This window comes from Bemisia tabaci, chromosome 1 (assembly GCF_918797505.1).
Source record: "Bemisia tabaci chromosome 1, PGI_BMITA_v3".
Lineage (NCBI taxonomy): Eukaryota > Metazoa > Arthropoda > Insecta > Hemiptera > Aleyrodidae > Bemisia > Bemisia tabaci.
In genome coordinates, this window is record NC_092793.1 from 43,544,952 (window position 1) to 43,563,315 (window position 18,364).

Here is an 18,364-nt window from a genome sequence, read left to right on the forward strand (position 1 = left end):
AAATTAAAGGCAATTGAGCCTCCCAAAAGTTTTTTAAAAAAAAAATTGAGTTACAAAACATTAAAAACCAGGCTAAAACCGTACAAAACTTTAATTTTCCTACAATTTACGTCAAATTTCAGGCAAAGAAATACATTTAACATCTAAAACCTTGTGACTAACAGTAAATCATTTAACAATCAATAGCACTAAGTTACTTTAAAGGCACACCGACAAGACATGTGGGACCTAAAGTCAAGAGAGATCAGTCAAAGGTTCTTAAAAAGTATATATATAGTAGTATTTTGGGCTACGTTAGATTCACTTTTATTTATAGTAGTATATATATAAGTATAAAATTAATATTGACTTTAATTTTAATTTTTGGAACTTTTTGGCTTTGTTTTCCCCTCAAAATGATGTGGACTCAGCACCATTTCTCTACCTTGTTACATACAGTTCGGGCCACTTCTTAGTGTTTTTTTCTTTTTTTTTTCTTATATAAGTATATATAGAATACAAGTCTTAAAAAGACGAACAGTAAATATGAAAGATACGTGAAGGATTTGATTTATGCTCTAAAGGAATGCTAATTTTACTAAGAATGTATCATGAAAACCATTACTGTATAGATTGTTCCTGGAAGACTTGCGAAAATTGGGTGGCTCAAGTTACCTCCAACATTCCCAAATTTTGGTTTTTCCAAAAAAAATCGGTCAAAAACTAAAATGTTCAAAATCCAATGCATGGGCATGAAAGTTGGAGGTATTTGTGAGGTTCGGCAACCGGCGAAATTATTCTGTGATTATCGATAGTCACTTTTCAAGGAGGTTAGTTTCAGAGATAGAAAAAGGGGCAAAAAATTCTAAAAACTAAATAATTTATAAAAATTTCTTATCGATGGAAAAATGTGTCTCTATACCATTGAAATTCCGCCAAGACACGCCACTATCACATCATGTTGTTGTTTTCGTTGTTTACTATCGCGACAGTGCTGCCACAGGCAAGAGAAAAAAAAATCCCCAATGGCTCATGTTACCCCCGAGGCTCATGTTAGACCAACTGACGGTACTTTCCCTTTACTTTAACTTTATTTCACAATTTTTTTTTTACTTAACGTTTATAAGCCTGTGTGCTACCAGGGGAGCGGGGAGCCTGACCCGTCCAAAATCATTCATCCCCCTCTGGACTTGAAATTTTCTGGATAAGGGGTGGTTTGAGAGGGTAGGTGAATATAGGTTGTTTTGAGGCCTCGACGAGGCGAGTTTTTTGAGGTATCACCGCCTAAGATTGGACGAGTTTGAAAAATTATCCCCCTGTGACCTTGACGTTACTGAACTGAGGGATGGGATTTCCACCAAAAATGAAACTTGATGTAGACCTCATCCTCGTAGCCGTGAAGAACCATGCTTAGTTTCGTTTTGATCGTATCGATAGTTCCGGGTATAACGGCCGCAGAGGTTCGTTACATCGTACTTTTTTTATGACCTACATTTTACAACTCAGGGCTTCAGGATCGATGCTCTGTGTGCAACAAATCAAGAAAATTACGAGGTCGTACCGTCTGCAATAGGTAGATATCTCTTCGAAATCTACCTAAAAACAAAAAAAATCGGTCCTGATGGATTCATCCAAAGAGTTCGTACGAATTTTTTCAGCCCAATAGGTGGCGGCAGCTTGGGAAGTTCTGCGCCCTGGAAACACCCCTACAAAATTCCGAACAGTCTGGTTTTGAGCGCGAGGCGAAGTAGCTACTTCGCCTTCAGAATCGTGCGAAAACGTCCGGCGTCCATTTAAACGAGTATTTCAGACATTTTTGTTTTCAATGCGGTTTTGAGAGCTGAAATTTTTTCTCACCTTTACAGGGTCCTAAACGAGATTCCAAAGGACCCCGCACATAACACAGGGCCCAGTGCCCCCTGGTAGATTTTGATGAAACTTTAATAGAATAAAATGAAGCTTATCATCAGCACAAAGCCAAAAAATTAGGTCATTCTAACGAGTAGGAGCGGAGATATTCGTGCTTAGATACGGGTCAGTTTCTGTGCGGCGAAGACAAATGGGCGCTTCTTGTCGCCTTCTCTTGGGCTTGAACACTTCAGGCTTCAGCCAGGAAACCCCCTCTCTCTGCCAGGTAGCTGCTCGGGCAGTGCAATATGGAGTCCTCTTATCTCTCGCACCTCTCCTCTAAAATGACTAAAGAGTTGCCGAAACAAAATCAGCAGATGCGAGGAGAGGAGGGCGTACGGCCTGCCGAACGTGTAAGCACCTGATCTCACTGTGAATGAGGTCTGATCGAAAACGCCAAACAACCAGAGAAGGGATTCGTAAGACCTCAGTTATGCTGTGATATGATAGAAAATAGTCCAGGTTCTATTGCGAATGTCTCAGCTTCAACTCTTTAGAATGAGCTAATTTTTCGACTTCATGCTCATGATGAACTCCATGTCAATCTACTCAAGTTTTATCAAAATCTAACAAGAGTCACTGGGCCCCCTGTTCTATGCGCGGTTCTAGGCTCCCTCGACAAGTTAAGGAACCCCCTTCCCAGCCCCTGAAAACCCCACAAAATCGAAAATGCTGTAAAAAATCGGTTATTTTCTCTCATTTTTCGGCTGGTATCGAAAAAACCGTTGATTCTATGACTAAGTGTGTGAACCTTACTTGAAAGCAGATCAAAGTGCGGTCATTTGCGGTCTGGAATTTTTTCGGATGAAATTGATGACGCTCGCTAGAGGATTTTCAAAGAAAACCCAACATTTTTAAAATTTCGTTTTTTGCTTGTGTTTCTTTTTCAGCAATTCTTGAAGGTAAGTATTTCTTTCCAAATGAAAGTAGATTCAATATGTTACAATGGGGCAGTTGCATGGAATTTTTTTAATTCAAGATCTAAAAGTTTGAGGTCTACCAAGTAAGAAGATATTTTTTAAAAACATTTCGGGTTACCGAAACTTTGAAAAAAAGCTCCCCAAAGTCAAAAGCGATTTGAAGCGGGTCTTTTCCGGCGCTTCCCAACTAGAACACCATGACATCACATGGTATACACAAGGTTCGCCCTATATCAAATAAGTGTAAATACGGTCTTTTTAAAAATTCGCAAAAAATCGATTGTTTTTTCTCTCTCTAGACTTGATTTCTTTGCGTCGATGAGAATTTCAGGTTGTGATCAATATTTTTAAAACAAGTTTGAAGGCTCTCCATCATGATTTTTTAGTGAGAAAGAAAGTTGAAATAGAGCCTTCCGCTTAACAGTGCGCCCGGACGGTAGTGTTTGTGCGTCGTAGCCCTCAGAGCTCGAGTTGGGCTCACTTGGATGATAGAAAATCAAAACAACACCATAGTGCCACAATCACACGCGGAATGTGGGAACTGAATGTGGCTTGAATGTGGAAGTCATCGGCCCGATGCCTGACACGCAAAATTCAGCAAGGATTCTCAGTGACCATTGGATAATGTCGGATTTGTCTGAACTATTCGAATAGATTTGATACTTATGTGGATGAAAATAACTCGAATTTGCGAAACGTCAGCTGTTGAGCGATGACCGTTGATTTCCATGATCAGCTGCCACATTCAGCGTGTGATTTCGGCATCTCATAACCACAGTGACTTGTTGTTATCACTTTCCGAATCTCAACTAGTGCTATGTTTCAGCTTGTGATCAAGATAGAACAACGAAAAAGTAAGTCTAGGCCATATTGTTTAGTTCTGCAGTGCTACAGCACAAAAATATCAACTCCTGAGAAGCTTATCTTTAACAACAGATCACGCTTTGGCTTGGTAAACACACGGTCGAGAAATGGGTGATGGCGGTGGACGGGGCCTTGTATACCACCTGACGTCACAGCCAATGGAAATTGTTTATTTTTTACCACGATTTTGCGACTTCTTACCGAACTTTTTCAGAGCTTTCGACTCAATATTGGAGCTTACAAATGCAAAAAACGGTTTTTTGGCGAAAAGTTCTGCTAGTGACGGTCGTCAGATGTAAAATTCCAGCTGCATACAATTATTGCCCCATTTCGTGTATCAAACTTGTTCTTTCAGCATAACAAGATGGCACCCTGGCATTGCCAAAGTTACCGTCTCAAAAGGCATTTTCCAGGGCGGTGCACGCAATCATTCCACTCTCCTGCTCAGCCAAGTGACAAAAACCGTAGTTCGATGTCGTATCTGCTGCTTATAGCCCTCTTTCCTACCCCATGGTCGCTCAAATTGGTGATAGGACATAATGTCCCAAAAAATGGTCCAAAAGTAAAAACGTCTAAACCTACAATGTCCAACAAAACACGAAGGCCAAAATCAATAAATGTCCAACTAATTGTAAGTGAAGAAAAAAAAACACTAAGAAGTGGCCCGAACTGTATGTAACAAGGTGGAGAAATGGTGCTGGGTCCACACCGTTTCGCGGGGAAAACAAAACCAAGAAGATCCAAAAATTAAAATCAGAGTCAAAATTAAATTTTTGAACTCTAATGCCCACCAGTACGAAACTGAGGGGGGAGAGTGTTCAGCTCAAGCAGTTTGCATTGGAATATTAAGTTGGAGTCACGTCGAGAGATCTGTACCGGTTTGGCCTTTTTAGACCTCATCAGTAGATCACACTCGGCAGTGAACCCAACTTAACATGCCGCAAAATCCAAGACGGCATTAAAACTCCGTCATGGATATGACCCGAGGCATGACACAAAAGTGTGATCCTCGCGCTATCTACCGTTGCTGCTGAACAACTCTCATAACAAAAACAAGGAAACCCGGAAAAAAAAACAGCAACGGTAGATGGCGCGAGGATCACACTTTTATGTCATGCCTCGGGTCATATCCATGACGGCGTTTTAATACCGTCTTGGATTTTGCGGCATATTAAGTTGGGTTCACTGCCAAGTGTGATCTACTGATGAGGTCTAAAAAGGCCCAAACCGGTATAGATCTCTCGACGTGACTCCAACTTGATAATCCAATGCAAACTGCCTGAGCTGAACACTCTCCCCCCTCAGTTTCGTACTGGTGCACATTAGAGTTCAAAAAATTAATTTTGACTCTAATTTTAATTTTTGGAACTTCTTGGCTTTGTTTTCCCCGCGAAATGGTGTGGACTCAGCACCATTTCTCCACCTTGTCCAATTAAGTAATAAGTCCAAAACTGGTAAAAACTGGTAAAAAGATGCGAAACGCATCATTCCGAGTCCCAATCATCCGAAAAAGAGTCAGAATCCAAAGCGTCTGCTCGTGCTGTAGGTGCACAATGGATGCGACTATTGTAGGGAATGCCTCACAAGTATTTGGGGATTTCTTCATCATCTTTAAATTGTTGGTAACGTCTCGTTCACATCTACATCCTTCCTTGATTTTTACAAGATTTCTTGCTGATGTGTTGGCGGATTCTAGTGTGCTTGCTATCAAGCTAGATGCAAGTTTGCTCAGTGTCGTGTTGGTCTTTCTTCATATAATCTAAGAATTTCCATACATTCAACTGGTGGGTCTTCACCATCTTTTGATATTTTGAATGGTAACTTTCGACTACATTGTTTGTGTGTTGCGTTCCATCCAATGTTAGAGTGAAGACACACCATAGAGCGGGCGGGTATCTAGGAGGAAGAGCAGGCCGTCAGTGGGTGGCTGGTTTCCCTGTGACATATGTTTCGTCTATGTAATCAGTGAATACACGGACGGCTGGCAGAGCTGCCTTGTAGAGAAGATCGAATACTTCAGGTATGTCTGCCAATGGGACGAAGGGAAGGGCCATGAAGGCTAATAAAGATTTCCTTACAGGCGACGCAATGATCATATACTCCTCCACCAAGTGGAACTTCACAATATTTCTCCATAATGGTTGCTCGAAGTGAAAGAGGCAGCACTGTTGGTTTGCCTCAGGGAATGCCTCCCGGCAGGCATTGATATTCGCAAGTTCGAAATCTGACATAATGTGTTCAGGTTGTAAGTGTGCGTGATGGCGAGCAGCAAAATCTTTTAATTCCCTGTAGATCATTCTGTACTTAATTACATCCTTGTTGACGGATAAAACATAGGTGAACGGAAAACAGTAACCCACATAGCACAGAATCTTATGTCAATACTGATACATATTGTTGGATGTTGACATGATATCACCAACACTAACGAGTATGATATTAAGATTGTCGGTTAAAAGGTATACCGCGTCAGCATGAATATAACACTGATACCTTCAATTTATCAAACAACAGTATTGAGTCAATGCTGACGAGGTAAAAAAAAAAATATAGGAAGAAAAAGAAGCCTAAGAAAACACGGTGTTAATCAAAGTTATGATGAAAGTCGAGCCGCGCACTGATACTATGCATGCTATAACAGCCTTATTAACAGGCGTGATTTTGACCCGAAACACCATCAGCTCCCTGTGGCTCAATGGTAGAGTACTGGGCTAGGAATTCCGCGGTTCGGGTTCAAATCCACCCGAGGGCGTCCGGGTATTTTACGCTACTAAACGTCGCAGGACATCAAGTAAGTGGTTTATAATATTCAATACTTGTATACTTGTGTAATTCATGTTTCAAATGTAATACATGTGCAGTACTATGACAATGACGGTCATCGTCTGAACTTTCATATCTACTTGACAGTGGGCGCTGAGTGTACAGACGTTTCAGTGTCAAGGTAGTAATGCATACATGTTGTCGGTGTCCTGCAGTGTTCTGATGACCTTGTCATAACCCTGATTTCCATATGAAATCAACCTTTTCGGCCAATACTGTGACAATATTTTGACAGCTCCAAATCAGTAACTAATAAATACTGGCATAGTCTTGATATAATATTAAATCAGGATACATCAGCATTATATAAATACTGACACTACTGACGTGTCAGTACTATTGTAATATTATATCAATATTCTGTGCTATGTGGGAACCTTTATATTGGCCATGAACTGTCATTAGCCGTAAGAATTGGCGAGGAACAATTTTAGATGTGCCATCGGTGAAAATTATTTAACTTGTGGCTGTTTCTGAATATTTTGAACTGTCGTAAAAATTATGATACGACTCGGATCATCGATTCCGGAGTTGAACATCAAGAAACGCTGCCCCGATTTTGTCCGCCTGTAGCGTCTGTGGTTGTCAACATCGTCCAGCTTTAATGGTAGTGGTGGCCGCGTCTCATTGTGATGTCGATTTACAAAGCGTCGAAGTGTGGTGCGCTCTGGCATGGTGGCCAAAACCTCCTCATTTTCAACCGTCCCTACATTGTCAATGACAATGTCGGTTGCCCCATTATTCAGCCGGGCCTATCCTTGGTCCTTCAGGTGGGATAAAAACCCTCTGACTTCAACGTTCGCAACATTGGGAGGGTGCGTGTGCTTGTCCGTACCATCTTTTTTAATTTGGATTGCCTTTCGGTTACCATTTGTGGTTAACCGTGCGTTGCATGCTTCTTGATCCTTGCAACGCCAATAAATACTAGAATTTTGATACTTCGAGTGTGATTGATAGACGTACCCTTTGTAGAGAACTATATCATTATTTTTTTGACTCTTCAGAATTTGCAGCATTTTCAGAAATAAAATAATCGAAATAAGACCCTTCACTAAAAATTTGACATGAGGTAGAATGGAATTTGTTTTCCTAAACTATTCTTTTATTTTCTCCATCACATGTTTCTATTTTGCAAGACATTAAAATAACCATGGCGACTTTCGCCATTCAGTGCTCTTCCCAGGACCCTATATTTTTGACGCTCATTTTTTAAATTTTACATGGGACTATTTACTTAGTTGAACATAAGTTTTGCCCTTTGTGTTTTATTGGACATTATAGGTTTGGACGTTTTTACTTTTGGACCATTTTTTTTAACATTATGTACTATCACCCTCAAATTAAAATTTCAAAATTTCTTAGCGTACTTTGTTCGCAATTTTTTTTTTTCTTCTAGTAAGAATGAGGACGCTAAGAAATTTTAAAATTGTATTTGCTATTTGATGAATGTGATGCCGAAAAGTTTTTCCTGCCGTAATTTTGGTTTTATAACATTTGATGGGCTCGCTTCCTCGGTGATGATCTCAAGTTCAGATGATACCAAAAGAGCTGGCGTAAGTTCCACAGAGACTGAGGGCCATAGAGACAGGTATTGTCCAATTTTAGACTTTTACAGGAGCCAATTTTGGTTGAAATTTTTCGGACTTTCTTGACTCTAAAAAAATAAAACGTCTAAGAACCAATGGATCCAATATGGAAAGAAGGCACGAAGCTTCTAGGAAGAGCTGAGGCGTGGAGAACATCTTGGTATTCCATTATTTATCTAACATTCTAACTTTCATTGTATCTCTAAATAAGACCAAAAAAGGCTGCATCACCTAGCCATTTTACGGATGTTGTATGCTTGATCAATGATAGAAGCAGGGGCAGCAACAGCAACTGATAAAATGTATCGCCTTTCAGGTGGTAATCTTTTAAAAGCAAGATTTATATCTTCCAAAAGCATAGCAAATTTTTCTTTTTGAGCAGGGCTAGCGTCTGGCCAGGAGGGAAACTCCCAATCAAAATCAATTCCGTCTAGATTATGTGTGTCCAAGAATTTCATTAAGATGGAGACAAATCTGAAATTAGTAAAAAAAAACAAACAAATGTAAAATTATGCAAAAAAAAAAAAAAAAAAAAAAAAAATCCTTTGATAATTCATAAACCACTGGACCGCTATTCTTGACAGAGGGACATAACAATAACTAAGGCATATCATATCAACCTAGCTCGATTTTTTTACTTTGAATTTTTGAGCACACAGTAATAAGTAAAATTAATGAAGTGAAGTATGAATTCTGGTCAGAATGAGTATCGAGATGCAATTAATGCTGCGTTTCATGTTTAATTTAACTTTGTCAGCTGAGAGAATCGTCACGAGACAAACATACAAAATCTTGAAGTTCGCGCGTTTTTAGCCGATTTCGAGGATTTGTAGCAAAAAATGGGAACGCATGATGACAAGAATATTAATTTTTCTTTTAAGTACCCTAACATATGCTCTCAGAGTGAAATTTTTGAAGCTCTAGCTCAATTCTAATGTTTTAAAAAAAATCATCAAGATGGGCAAAATGCAGAATCTGGCCCAGGACCGGGAGGTGATTCTTGGCCGTACGCAACCCTTAGAAATTTTTTTAGAATTTTCCTATAGTGAAATCTTATTCTTATAAGTGGGGTCAACGGTTTAGGGGGTACCATCATCAAAATTCGGAAGTGACCCTCAAAGTGGGACATCCTAGTCGAGGGGGGGGGGGGGGGGCTTGGGGAGCTTGACACCCTAGGGGAAGGGGGTTTGGGGGGGGGAGGGGGCTTGGAAAGCTGGACACCCTAGGGGGGGAGGGGGCTTGGGGAGCTTGAACCCCCCCCCCCCTCCAGCGCCAGTTCTTCTTATTTCATTTAACGCATCTATGGATGCTAATCAACATTCAACAGTCATCACTGTGCCAACTTTCTACGAACCACCGTTTTGGCACCATGCACAGTTTAAGTTTCGATAACTCCTTGAATAAAATGAAGGTAGTGTGGCGATATTGAGTCACCGCGCGTTTCGCGGTACATTGAGAGCAGCACCCACTATCACCGAGGGGCAGTCATATCTTTAATTCCGCACGCCTTTTCTTTTTACCATCCAAAGCGGTTTCTTCCTCTCCCCCTCTCTCATCCTAATCGCTGCGTTTTCCCTTGAATACTTTCAGCCGGCTTTTCCTGGAATTATCGAAATAATCGCGGATAGCGCGAAAACAATAGCTCGTAGAAAGGACGACGGACCGGTCTTATGGGAAAAATGGGCCCGGTTAAAGCGGCTGGTGTATTGATATGTTGTAGGTCTTAACCTACTGATCAAACGTGTCAATGGACGTTTCTTCCTATCTCGAAGTTTTACCCCCCATTTTGGGGGTCAAAGTTGCCAATTCGGTGTATAATTGGTAATTTTGACACGAGCGACAGCTAATGGTGCAGATGATCCCTACGGCTGAGACTATATGTATAACGTCGGTTGATTTCAGAAATATATCATCTAGGTGATTTTTTCGCGAAGTGCCTTCCTTGCCTTTCTGCACATTCTGCAAAAGTGTTAAATACTCAAAAATAATGCGCGATTTCATTTAAAAAATCACCTAGATGATATATTTCTGAAATCAACCGACGTTATATAGTCTCAGCCGTAAGGATCATCTGCACCATTAGCTGTCGCTTATAGAAATATTGGGCTCAGTCGGAAATGCGTGTCAGCTAAAAATGACCCTTGGAATTATGTATGAGTGCTGGTGGTGGTAAAAAGTGCCACTATACTAGTGTCAGTGCCACACTGACCTATGCTGAGAGATCCTATTGTGGCAGAGGGTGCGGATTGAGAAGCCTCCTTTCTCATACAGTATATTCCGTGCTCCATCTCAGTCGACCTTTCGAAATGCAGTCTGCTTCATTGTGATAAAAGTCTCCAAAACATGACAAAACCATCGGTTTGATGCAACTCGCGAAAGCTAGTTTCGCTGCCCGAGTTCGGTCGGCTCTTCGGCCCAGTTTCCGCTCCCCCCCCCCCCGGGAGGGGGGGAGGGGAGGTATATTTTGAGCTGCATCTCAGTCGACCTTTCAAGAAGCAGCCTGAGTCATTTGCAAAAAAGTTCTCTAAAACATAATAGAAGCATCGGTTTGACCCGACCCGCGCAAGCCAGTTACGCTGCTCGAGTTCGGTCGCACCCCCCCCCCCCCCTCCCTCCCGCCCGGGGGTATATTCTGAGCTGCATCTTAGTCGACCTTTCAAGATGCAGTCGCCATCACTTGCATAAAATTTTTTCCAAAACATGGCGAAGGAATCGGTTTAATGCGGCTCGCCGACTCTGAAATCGGTGGCGTAAACACCCCCCCCCCCTTCCCCCTAAGGCAAAATTGTTCAGTTTTTGAGTTCGGATGGTCTTTAGCCTATTCAGAGGATACAATAGACTCAAGAAATCATCAATGAATCTTATAGGCGACCAATAAACCCCGGTGTCAAAACTACCAATTATATGCCGAATTGGCAACTTTGACCCCCAAAATGTGAGGTAAAACTTCGAGATAGGAAGAAACGTCCATTGACACTTTTGATCAGTAGGTTAAGACCTACAACATATCAAAACACCAGCCGATTTAACCGGGCCCACTTTACCCATAAGACCGGTCTGTCGTCCTTTGGCGCAATGATGACTTCTGATCAGCATCCATAGACGAGTTTAATGCAATACAAAAATTGGAAATTGAACGGGGCACACATTCCCGTGAGGTGGATGTAAGGTCATTGAAAATTACATTTGTGTTTCTTATCATGCAACAGTTATTCGAAAAAGCCCGTTTTTCAAAGAAATCCTTTCGTGTTGGCAAAAAACGGATAACGATATTTAATTCATTCCAGAAAAATCCCATATGAGATACCATCTCAGATCCTTGTCTTATTTACACTGTGAATTACCTGGGCAAGACCGATTAGAGGCCTGCCCATTTAAAATTTCTCATGAAGTAGAGCCAACCCCTCCAAAATTTTTGGCTCATTCTTAAAAAGAAAGAGAGCATTAAAGATTCAAAAGTCCCGAAGAGAGAAGACACAACTCTATCACGTATAGAGTGATATTAATGTCGGCACTTACTTTTTGCGTAAACGAGGGATGTTGATAGTATCTAATAGACCTTTCCCAGCATAATCATTACAAGAGATGGATATTAAAACCTTCAGCCTAGGATTCCACCTCTTTAGTTCAATTACCTGAGAGTAGACCTTAAAACAAACATTAAAGTTTACTTTTAAACTATGATAAATTCCTGATTTATAAATTACAGCAAATTTAGTACATAAGGTGTCCCATACGTCCGTACCCCCCCCCCCCCCTTCGTAACTTTTGAACGGTTGAAGATAGAAAAACGAAACTTTGGGAATGTTTCCATCTTAAAAAGGGACCATCTTTTAGAGGGGTCAAAATTTTTGTCCCTCCCTCAGGAGGGGGCAGGGGGCCCCTCAACTTTTTTTTCAACCCTTATCTTGTGATACATCGTTAGAAAGAACGTAAAAAACTAAGAATTTCGGCGCAAACCGCAGATCAATATCTCGATCTTTGACCGAGTTATGATAAGTCAAAGGTCAAATTTGATAAAATCATGAGCACACCGTGTCACGCTGAGGGTGTCACGCTAATTAGTAACGCTTGGTTTCTCCTCCACTTCCCGCTCCCCTCCCGCCGCGCACGGTCACATGCCTCCCGCCGTCTCCAAACCGGGTTTTCCCTAACTCTTAATGATCTTTTAACGATCTCACGATATCTGCTTATTAGAGGCGCGAAGCGCCTCTAGGGGGTTGGACCGCGGAGCGGTCAGGGGGCGCAGCCCCCTAGTTTTCAAAAAAATCATAACTCCGGCTCAAATTATCGTAAAGAAAAAAATAAAACGGGAAAATTCTCCAAATTATAAGCACTTTTAAGTAAAATTCACAGAAATTAATTCAAACTAACTTTAAGGGGAGGGGGGGGGGGGGGTTCGGACCCCAAATACGTCAGTTTAAAGGTAATACGATTTTCCTACGTTTTGAGCCAATTTCCCTTGACTTTGCCTCAGCATCATCTTGGTAAGATCAAAATTAGTTCAACATTGCGTTTTCAAGTCCCCAAATTTCGGGCAAAGTTTAAAGAAAAAAAAAACGAAATTTAAGCAGTAGAATTGAAACGCATTAAATTAAGTTTTTTGAACTTTGCCCAAAATTTGGGGACTTGAAAACGCAATGTTGAACTAATTTTGTACTTACCAAGATAATGTTGAGGCAAAGTCAAGGGGAATCGGCTCAAATCGCGGGAAAATCGTATGACCTTTAAACCGACGTATTTGGGGTCAGAACCCCCCCCCCCCCTTAAAATTAGTTTGAAGTAGTTTCGGTGAATTTTACTTAAAAGTGCTTATGATTTGGAGAATTTTCCAGTTTCATTTTTTCTTTACGATAATTTGAGCCGGAGTTATGATTTTCTGAAAATCGGTAAAATTTGACCTTTGACCTGTCATAACTCGGTCAAAAATCGACATATGGATCTGCGGTTTGCGAAAAATTCTCAGCTTTTTATGTTCTTTCTAATGATGTATCACAAGATAGGGGTTACCATTTGAAAAAAAAAAGTTGGGGGCCCCCCGCCCCCCCTGCGGGAGGGACAAAAATGTTGACCCCTCTAAAAGATAGTCCCCTTTTAAGATGGAAACATTCCTTAAGTTTCGTTTTTCTACCTCTAACCGTTCATAAGTTACGAGGGGGGGGGGGGGGGGGTACGGACTTTTGGGACACCCTGTATAACCTACTGTGAGCTGTAACCACCGAAATAAATTTCCGCTTTTGAAAAATTACATTTTTCTGAGTTATTACAAAAGGAAAACGAGCTTACTTCATATCTGTTTTGCAGCCCAGAAATACTTTGCGACTAAAAAGCAATTTGCACAATATTATCAGCAGCATTATTTGTATTGAATGCGATTTACGCATAAGGAAGTCGAAGTTAAGTCTATCACGCTGCAGATCATTTCATATGAAACCTAGCATCATTCAATGAACCGAATTGGATTTAGAAGATGATTTTTATAGTTGGTTGCAGGCCAAATATTATTACAACGAATTTTGAAGAATGACCTCCGAGGGATCATTGTTAACCTCACCTTCAGTTTTGTTCCTATCCAATCCAGACCGTTCATTTTGAGGTGGAGCTCAAGTTGCCGATTAAGAAACAGTTTCGATGGACATTCCACGGTCTTGTATATGAGAGTAAAAATGTGAGAGTGAGTTTTAAACTGCCAAAGCCTTATCTTCTGGGTGTGGCCAGCTTTAATAGTGACTTTGTCTAACCGTCTTTGTCCTCTTCTCAACCCATCACGTAAATACACCGATATTTTTTTTCAGTGTAGATCAGAGAGGTCAGTTGGTCTGGTATGGACATGTGCGAAGGATGGCAGACGACCGGTTGCCCAAGCAGGTCTTTGATTGGGTTCCTCCCAGAAGGCGACGGCGTGGACGTGATCACCTTATTGCATGATAGATCTCCTTCGCCTCAAAAATTTTTCTTCTTGTGAAGAGATTAATATTTGACAATTAAATAACTATTTTTTCATAACTGTCTTTCTTTTGGTGACGAATTATAAAAAATTATTTCTTCTAGTTCTGCAATATTTGTTGTACTGCCCTTTACGTGATACCAGCCAAGAGTTTACTGCATTGTAAATAATTGCTCTTTTACTTTGGGGAATTTCGTCTAGGCACCTTCCTCTTTTCAGGCTATGTAGGTTTCCGTATTTCTATCCACTGCTTTCTCCACTGAAAAGTACCATTATCCCCCCCCCCCTCGGATTGCAACTGGTACCATCCAGCCATCCCTTGGTCCCTGGTCCAGTATGGTGCCATCAGGCTTGAGCACCACTAAATTTCTGAGAACGCAAACCACCCTCGGGCAAAACAGACATGCGCACGCGCAACTGCACTCCTACAATGAGCATCATGCGGTATGACTTGTATATCAGGCTGTATCGAATGAGCTGGAGGCGCATCTTTACCCTACTTTAACCCCCTAGCTGTCTTACCTCTTTTGCCTAAATTCGGGTCTAGTGCGCGGTATAGACTGTGTTTTTATAAGTCTATGGGAAGAACACTTGGTTGCTTCGCAACTTTACTACCAGAAAAAATCACGTGTTCCAGAGCACCCGTCCACTATCTTTTTCTCCGAAACTATTGAAAATTGATACTCGGGACGAAAACTTTATCAGGCAAATCGACCTCCAAGAATTCTAGGAAAATATTTTCGGCCCCCAAAATCCCATGAGGGGGAGGGTTAGGCGGGGTGCCCCCGTTTCACGTATGATCAAATAGGAAGGGTATGTTTTGACATCAGATTTAAAAACTATGGCCAAATATAGGAACTTACCATCCCATCCCACCTATAATATCCCACCTATAATAGTTACCCGACCTGTGTCGTCAATTCTTTCGTTCACGATAACTATCGTTTGATTTACTTTAGCTGATTCAAATTTTGTAATTTTGTCCATTTTGGTCTTATGAAGAACTCTATAGATTTTCGGTTAAATCGCATTTACCGTTTACTTATAAACGGTAATTAACGTAAGTGCCCTACTTACGCTGTTTTCCACTAAACTGTTTTTATGAAAGTTCCATTCCGTGGTTTCCTTGGTAACCTTTGTTTGCTACCAGCTGATGTCAGCTCTAATTTTTTTGCCAGCATTTATTCTAACTCCCCCCCTCCCGCTCCCAGCTCATTTTTCTAACTCCCGCAGCCCCCCCCCCCACCCCTAACTCATTTTATTTATATTTTTTTTTCTTATGACATGCCTTGCTCCCCTACCACAATTTTTTTGGGGTTTCATTCATAGGGATAAAATATTGTATTGTAAATAGATCTTCGATATATCGTTCGATATAAAGCAGGATAGACAAGGATAAGACGGAATTTATTGATCTTCACCGGGATAAAAGGTAGGAATTTTAAGAAAAGGGGAATGACCAGTAAGAAACGGGGTAGATAAGAACTAAACAGGATAGATAGTGATAAAACAGGGTAATGTTTATCGATCTTTGATATATCGTACGAAATAAAATATGATAGACATGGATAATATGGGATGCATTGATATTAATTGGGTTACATGGAGGAAGTTTGAGAACAGAGGAATAATCATTGTGTAACCATAAAGATAAGGATAAAACAGGATTGGTAGGGTTATCCCACCCTCAGTCAGTCATCTTTGTTTATCGATCTTTGATATATTGTCCGATATGAAACAGGATGGGAAAGTGGCATAATCAATTTGAAACGGGATAGATAGAATAAATCAGGATAGATATGGGTAAAATAGGATATAGATAGGGATAAAACGGGATGTATTGATATTAACCGGGATAAAAGGGATGTTGGTCGTGTTTGAAGTTTTTGCAGTGTTTGTTGTGTTTGATGTGTTTGTTGTGTTTAATATGTTTGCTGTGTTTGTTGTGTTTGATGTGTTTAATGCGTTTGTTGAGTTTAATGCATTTGTTCTGTTTGATTTGTTGGTTGTGTTTCGTGTGTTTGATGTTTGATGTGTTTTTGTCGAGTTTGATGTGTTTGATGCGCCTGTTATGTTTAATGTGTTTGTTGCGTTTGATATGTTTGTTGTGTTGGATGTGCCTGTTGTGTTTGATGTGTTCGTTTTGTTTCCACTCAACCCACCTATAATATTCTATCTTCAAGTATACAGGGTGTCCCAAAAGTCCCTTTCACCCCCTCTAAAATTGTACCTAATTAATCTTTTGAAACAAAACTTCGGGAATGTTCAAAGATCAATGTAAGCAAAGCTACTTTCAGGGCCCCCCAAATTTTTTGCCCCCCCCCCCCCCCGCCTGGGAGGTGCGACGGGCTCCAACTTTTTTTTCAAACGGCAACATCCTCTTTGTGACACATTAATTCAAAGAGAAATAAAAAAGAAAATTTTTGGCGCAAACCGCAAGTCAAACTCTTGATTTTTGACAAACTGGCCGCCGGTCAAATTTCAAAATACCGTAAATTTACATCCCCGTTTTCGTCGATGGATTGGGATGAAACTTGGTTGTCAGCATTATTTTTCCGGAATATTTTTGTCCTTTTCAAAATAGCGGCGGTCAATATGGCGATCTTGAGCGGCAATCGATGAATTTGCATGAAAGTTGGTATCAGGGGGCATTTCGGGATGAGAAAGGCTTCGGGAATAACTTCAAAATGGCGAGGAAAATGGTGGAAAGTTGGTATTATGGACGTTCACGGGTGGATTCGCATGCTGCCATTTTGAAAAAATTTGACATTTCAGAAATGCAATGCAGAAGAGTCATTTTTTGTCGAACCAAAAACCAACAGGACCCAGAGTTTCATTCGCATCCAACCATAAACGTCCTTACTACCAAGTTTCCGCCATTTTCCAGATGCAAAAGGATCGATGAGCATAAAACTGCATCTATCCTGTTTAATCTAAGTTCATCCTAATTCAGTAACTTTCATCCTTGCCGGACAAAGAATTTGATTTTAAATTTATTGAATTTTAAAAAAATTAAATGTGTCGAGTATTATAAATTGAGATTAAGATAAAAAAAATTTAATCACACACATTGGTAGGTTATAGGTTATGTTACATTTTATTGTTTACTGGATCAAGACTCCCTTCACGCTCTTAACCTCTCACCATAAATGGTCATTATTTTGCAAAAAGGAACCACTATTTCTGGCTCATTTTAGAAACAACATATATGCGATTGGTTTCTCCATGGAGGAAGGTGCTTTTATGGAAGAGCCAGAGATAGTGGTTCCTTATTGCAAAATGTAATCCAAATTGTGCTGAACACTTATCAAGTGGATTGCCAATCTCTCCAATTTTTTTTTTTTTTTTTTTTTAAAAAAAACAGTGTTTACTGAACAGAAAAAGATTACATTAACGCCGTTTCAGTTCGCCTTAAATTTCAAGGTAGGCAACACGAGTTTCCATGTAGTTGAATGGCGGTATTGTAGTCGTGAAATGACAGTTTGCCTTCAATTTTTAGTGTAGGCAACACAAGCTCTCACGTGGTCGAAGAGTGGTATCATCGCCCGTGCAATAAACGTTCTCTGTCTAATAATTTGTTTTTATGTGATGCCGGGTCCGCGTTTGTCAGTAAAGTAGTTGCTCCTCTTAATTGTTATCCATTAAGCTGTTTTATTTTTTTTTACTTCCCGTCCGAGCACATGAACATTAAAAGAGAGAGATGATGATGATTATGGTGCTGATGCTGATGATGATCATGAAGAAAAAGGAGGACAACGAATGGTGCAGAACAAGAAGAGTGAAAGAAAATAAGCTAAAATAAATTTAGAGAGGAGAAGAAGATAATGAAAGTGGGAGAAGCAAACAGAAAGAAGAAATGAAAAGTAAAAAGAGGAAAGCAGTGAGAGGGAGATCGAAGTAAAATAAGAACGTGGATATAGTGGAATAGCTGTTTCATCGTGAAATTGCACAGTCACTTGGAAAGTTTTTAAAAAATAGCATTTCACCAAACTGGAGAAGATTAAATTAACGTCATTTCATTTCGCCTTCAATTTCCGTGTAGGCAACAGGAGCTTCCGCGTGGTCGAATAGCGGTATCTTCATGAAATGGCACGCTCACTCAGGCAAAACAAGCTCGCATGTGATCGAATAGTGGTATCATCCCCGAAACAACATCGCCCTAATGCTCCCCGTTATTAAATTAATAATTTTTGGTGGAGCATCTAGACCCGTGACTTCAGTCACAGGCTTTCCGCTAGTTTGGTTCTATGCACATTCTCCCTGAAACCCCATTTTTAGGAATTACAGGACGTTTTGGGGCAAATTTCAAGTAGACACTGAAGGCGTTAAAATTATCC

General features: G+C 40.5%; 1 protein-coding gene across 3 annotated transcripts in view; it reads right to left on the reverse strand.

Annotated features, from left to right (window-relative positions):
* The window catches only part of LOC109040596 (chitinase-3-like protein 2), a 70,644-nt gene that overhangs the window by 28,888 nt on the left and 23,392 nt on the right, over positions 1–18,364 (reverse strand). For all 3 annotated transcript variants that reach the window (XM_019056579.2, XM_072301327.1, XM_019056578.2), the window contains exons 4-5: positions 11,600–11,727; positions 8,312–8,554 (exon numbers count right to left, since the gene is read on the reverse strand). In XM_019056579.2, the coding sequence (XP_018912124.1) occupies positions 8,312–8,554; positions 11,600–11,727 (371 nt within the window). The remainder of the gene's footprint in view (positions 1–8,311; positions 8,555–11,599; positions 11,728–18,364) is intronic.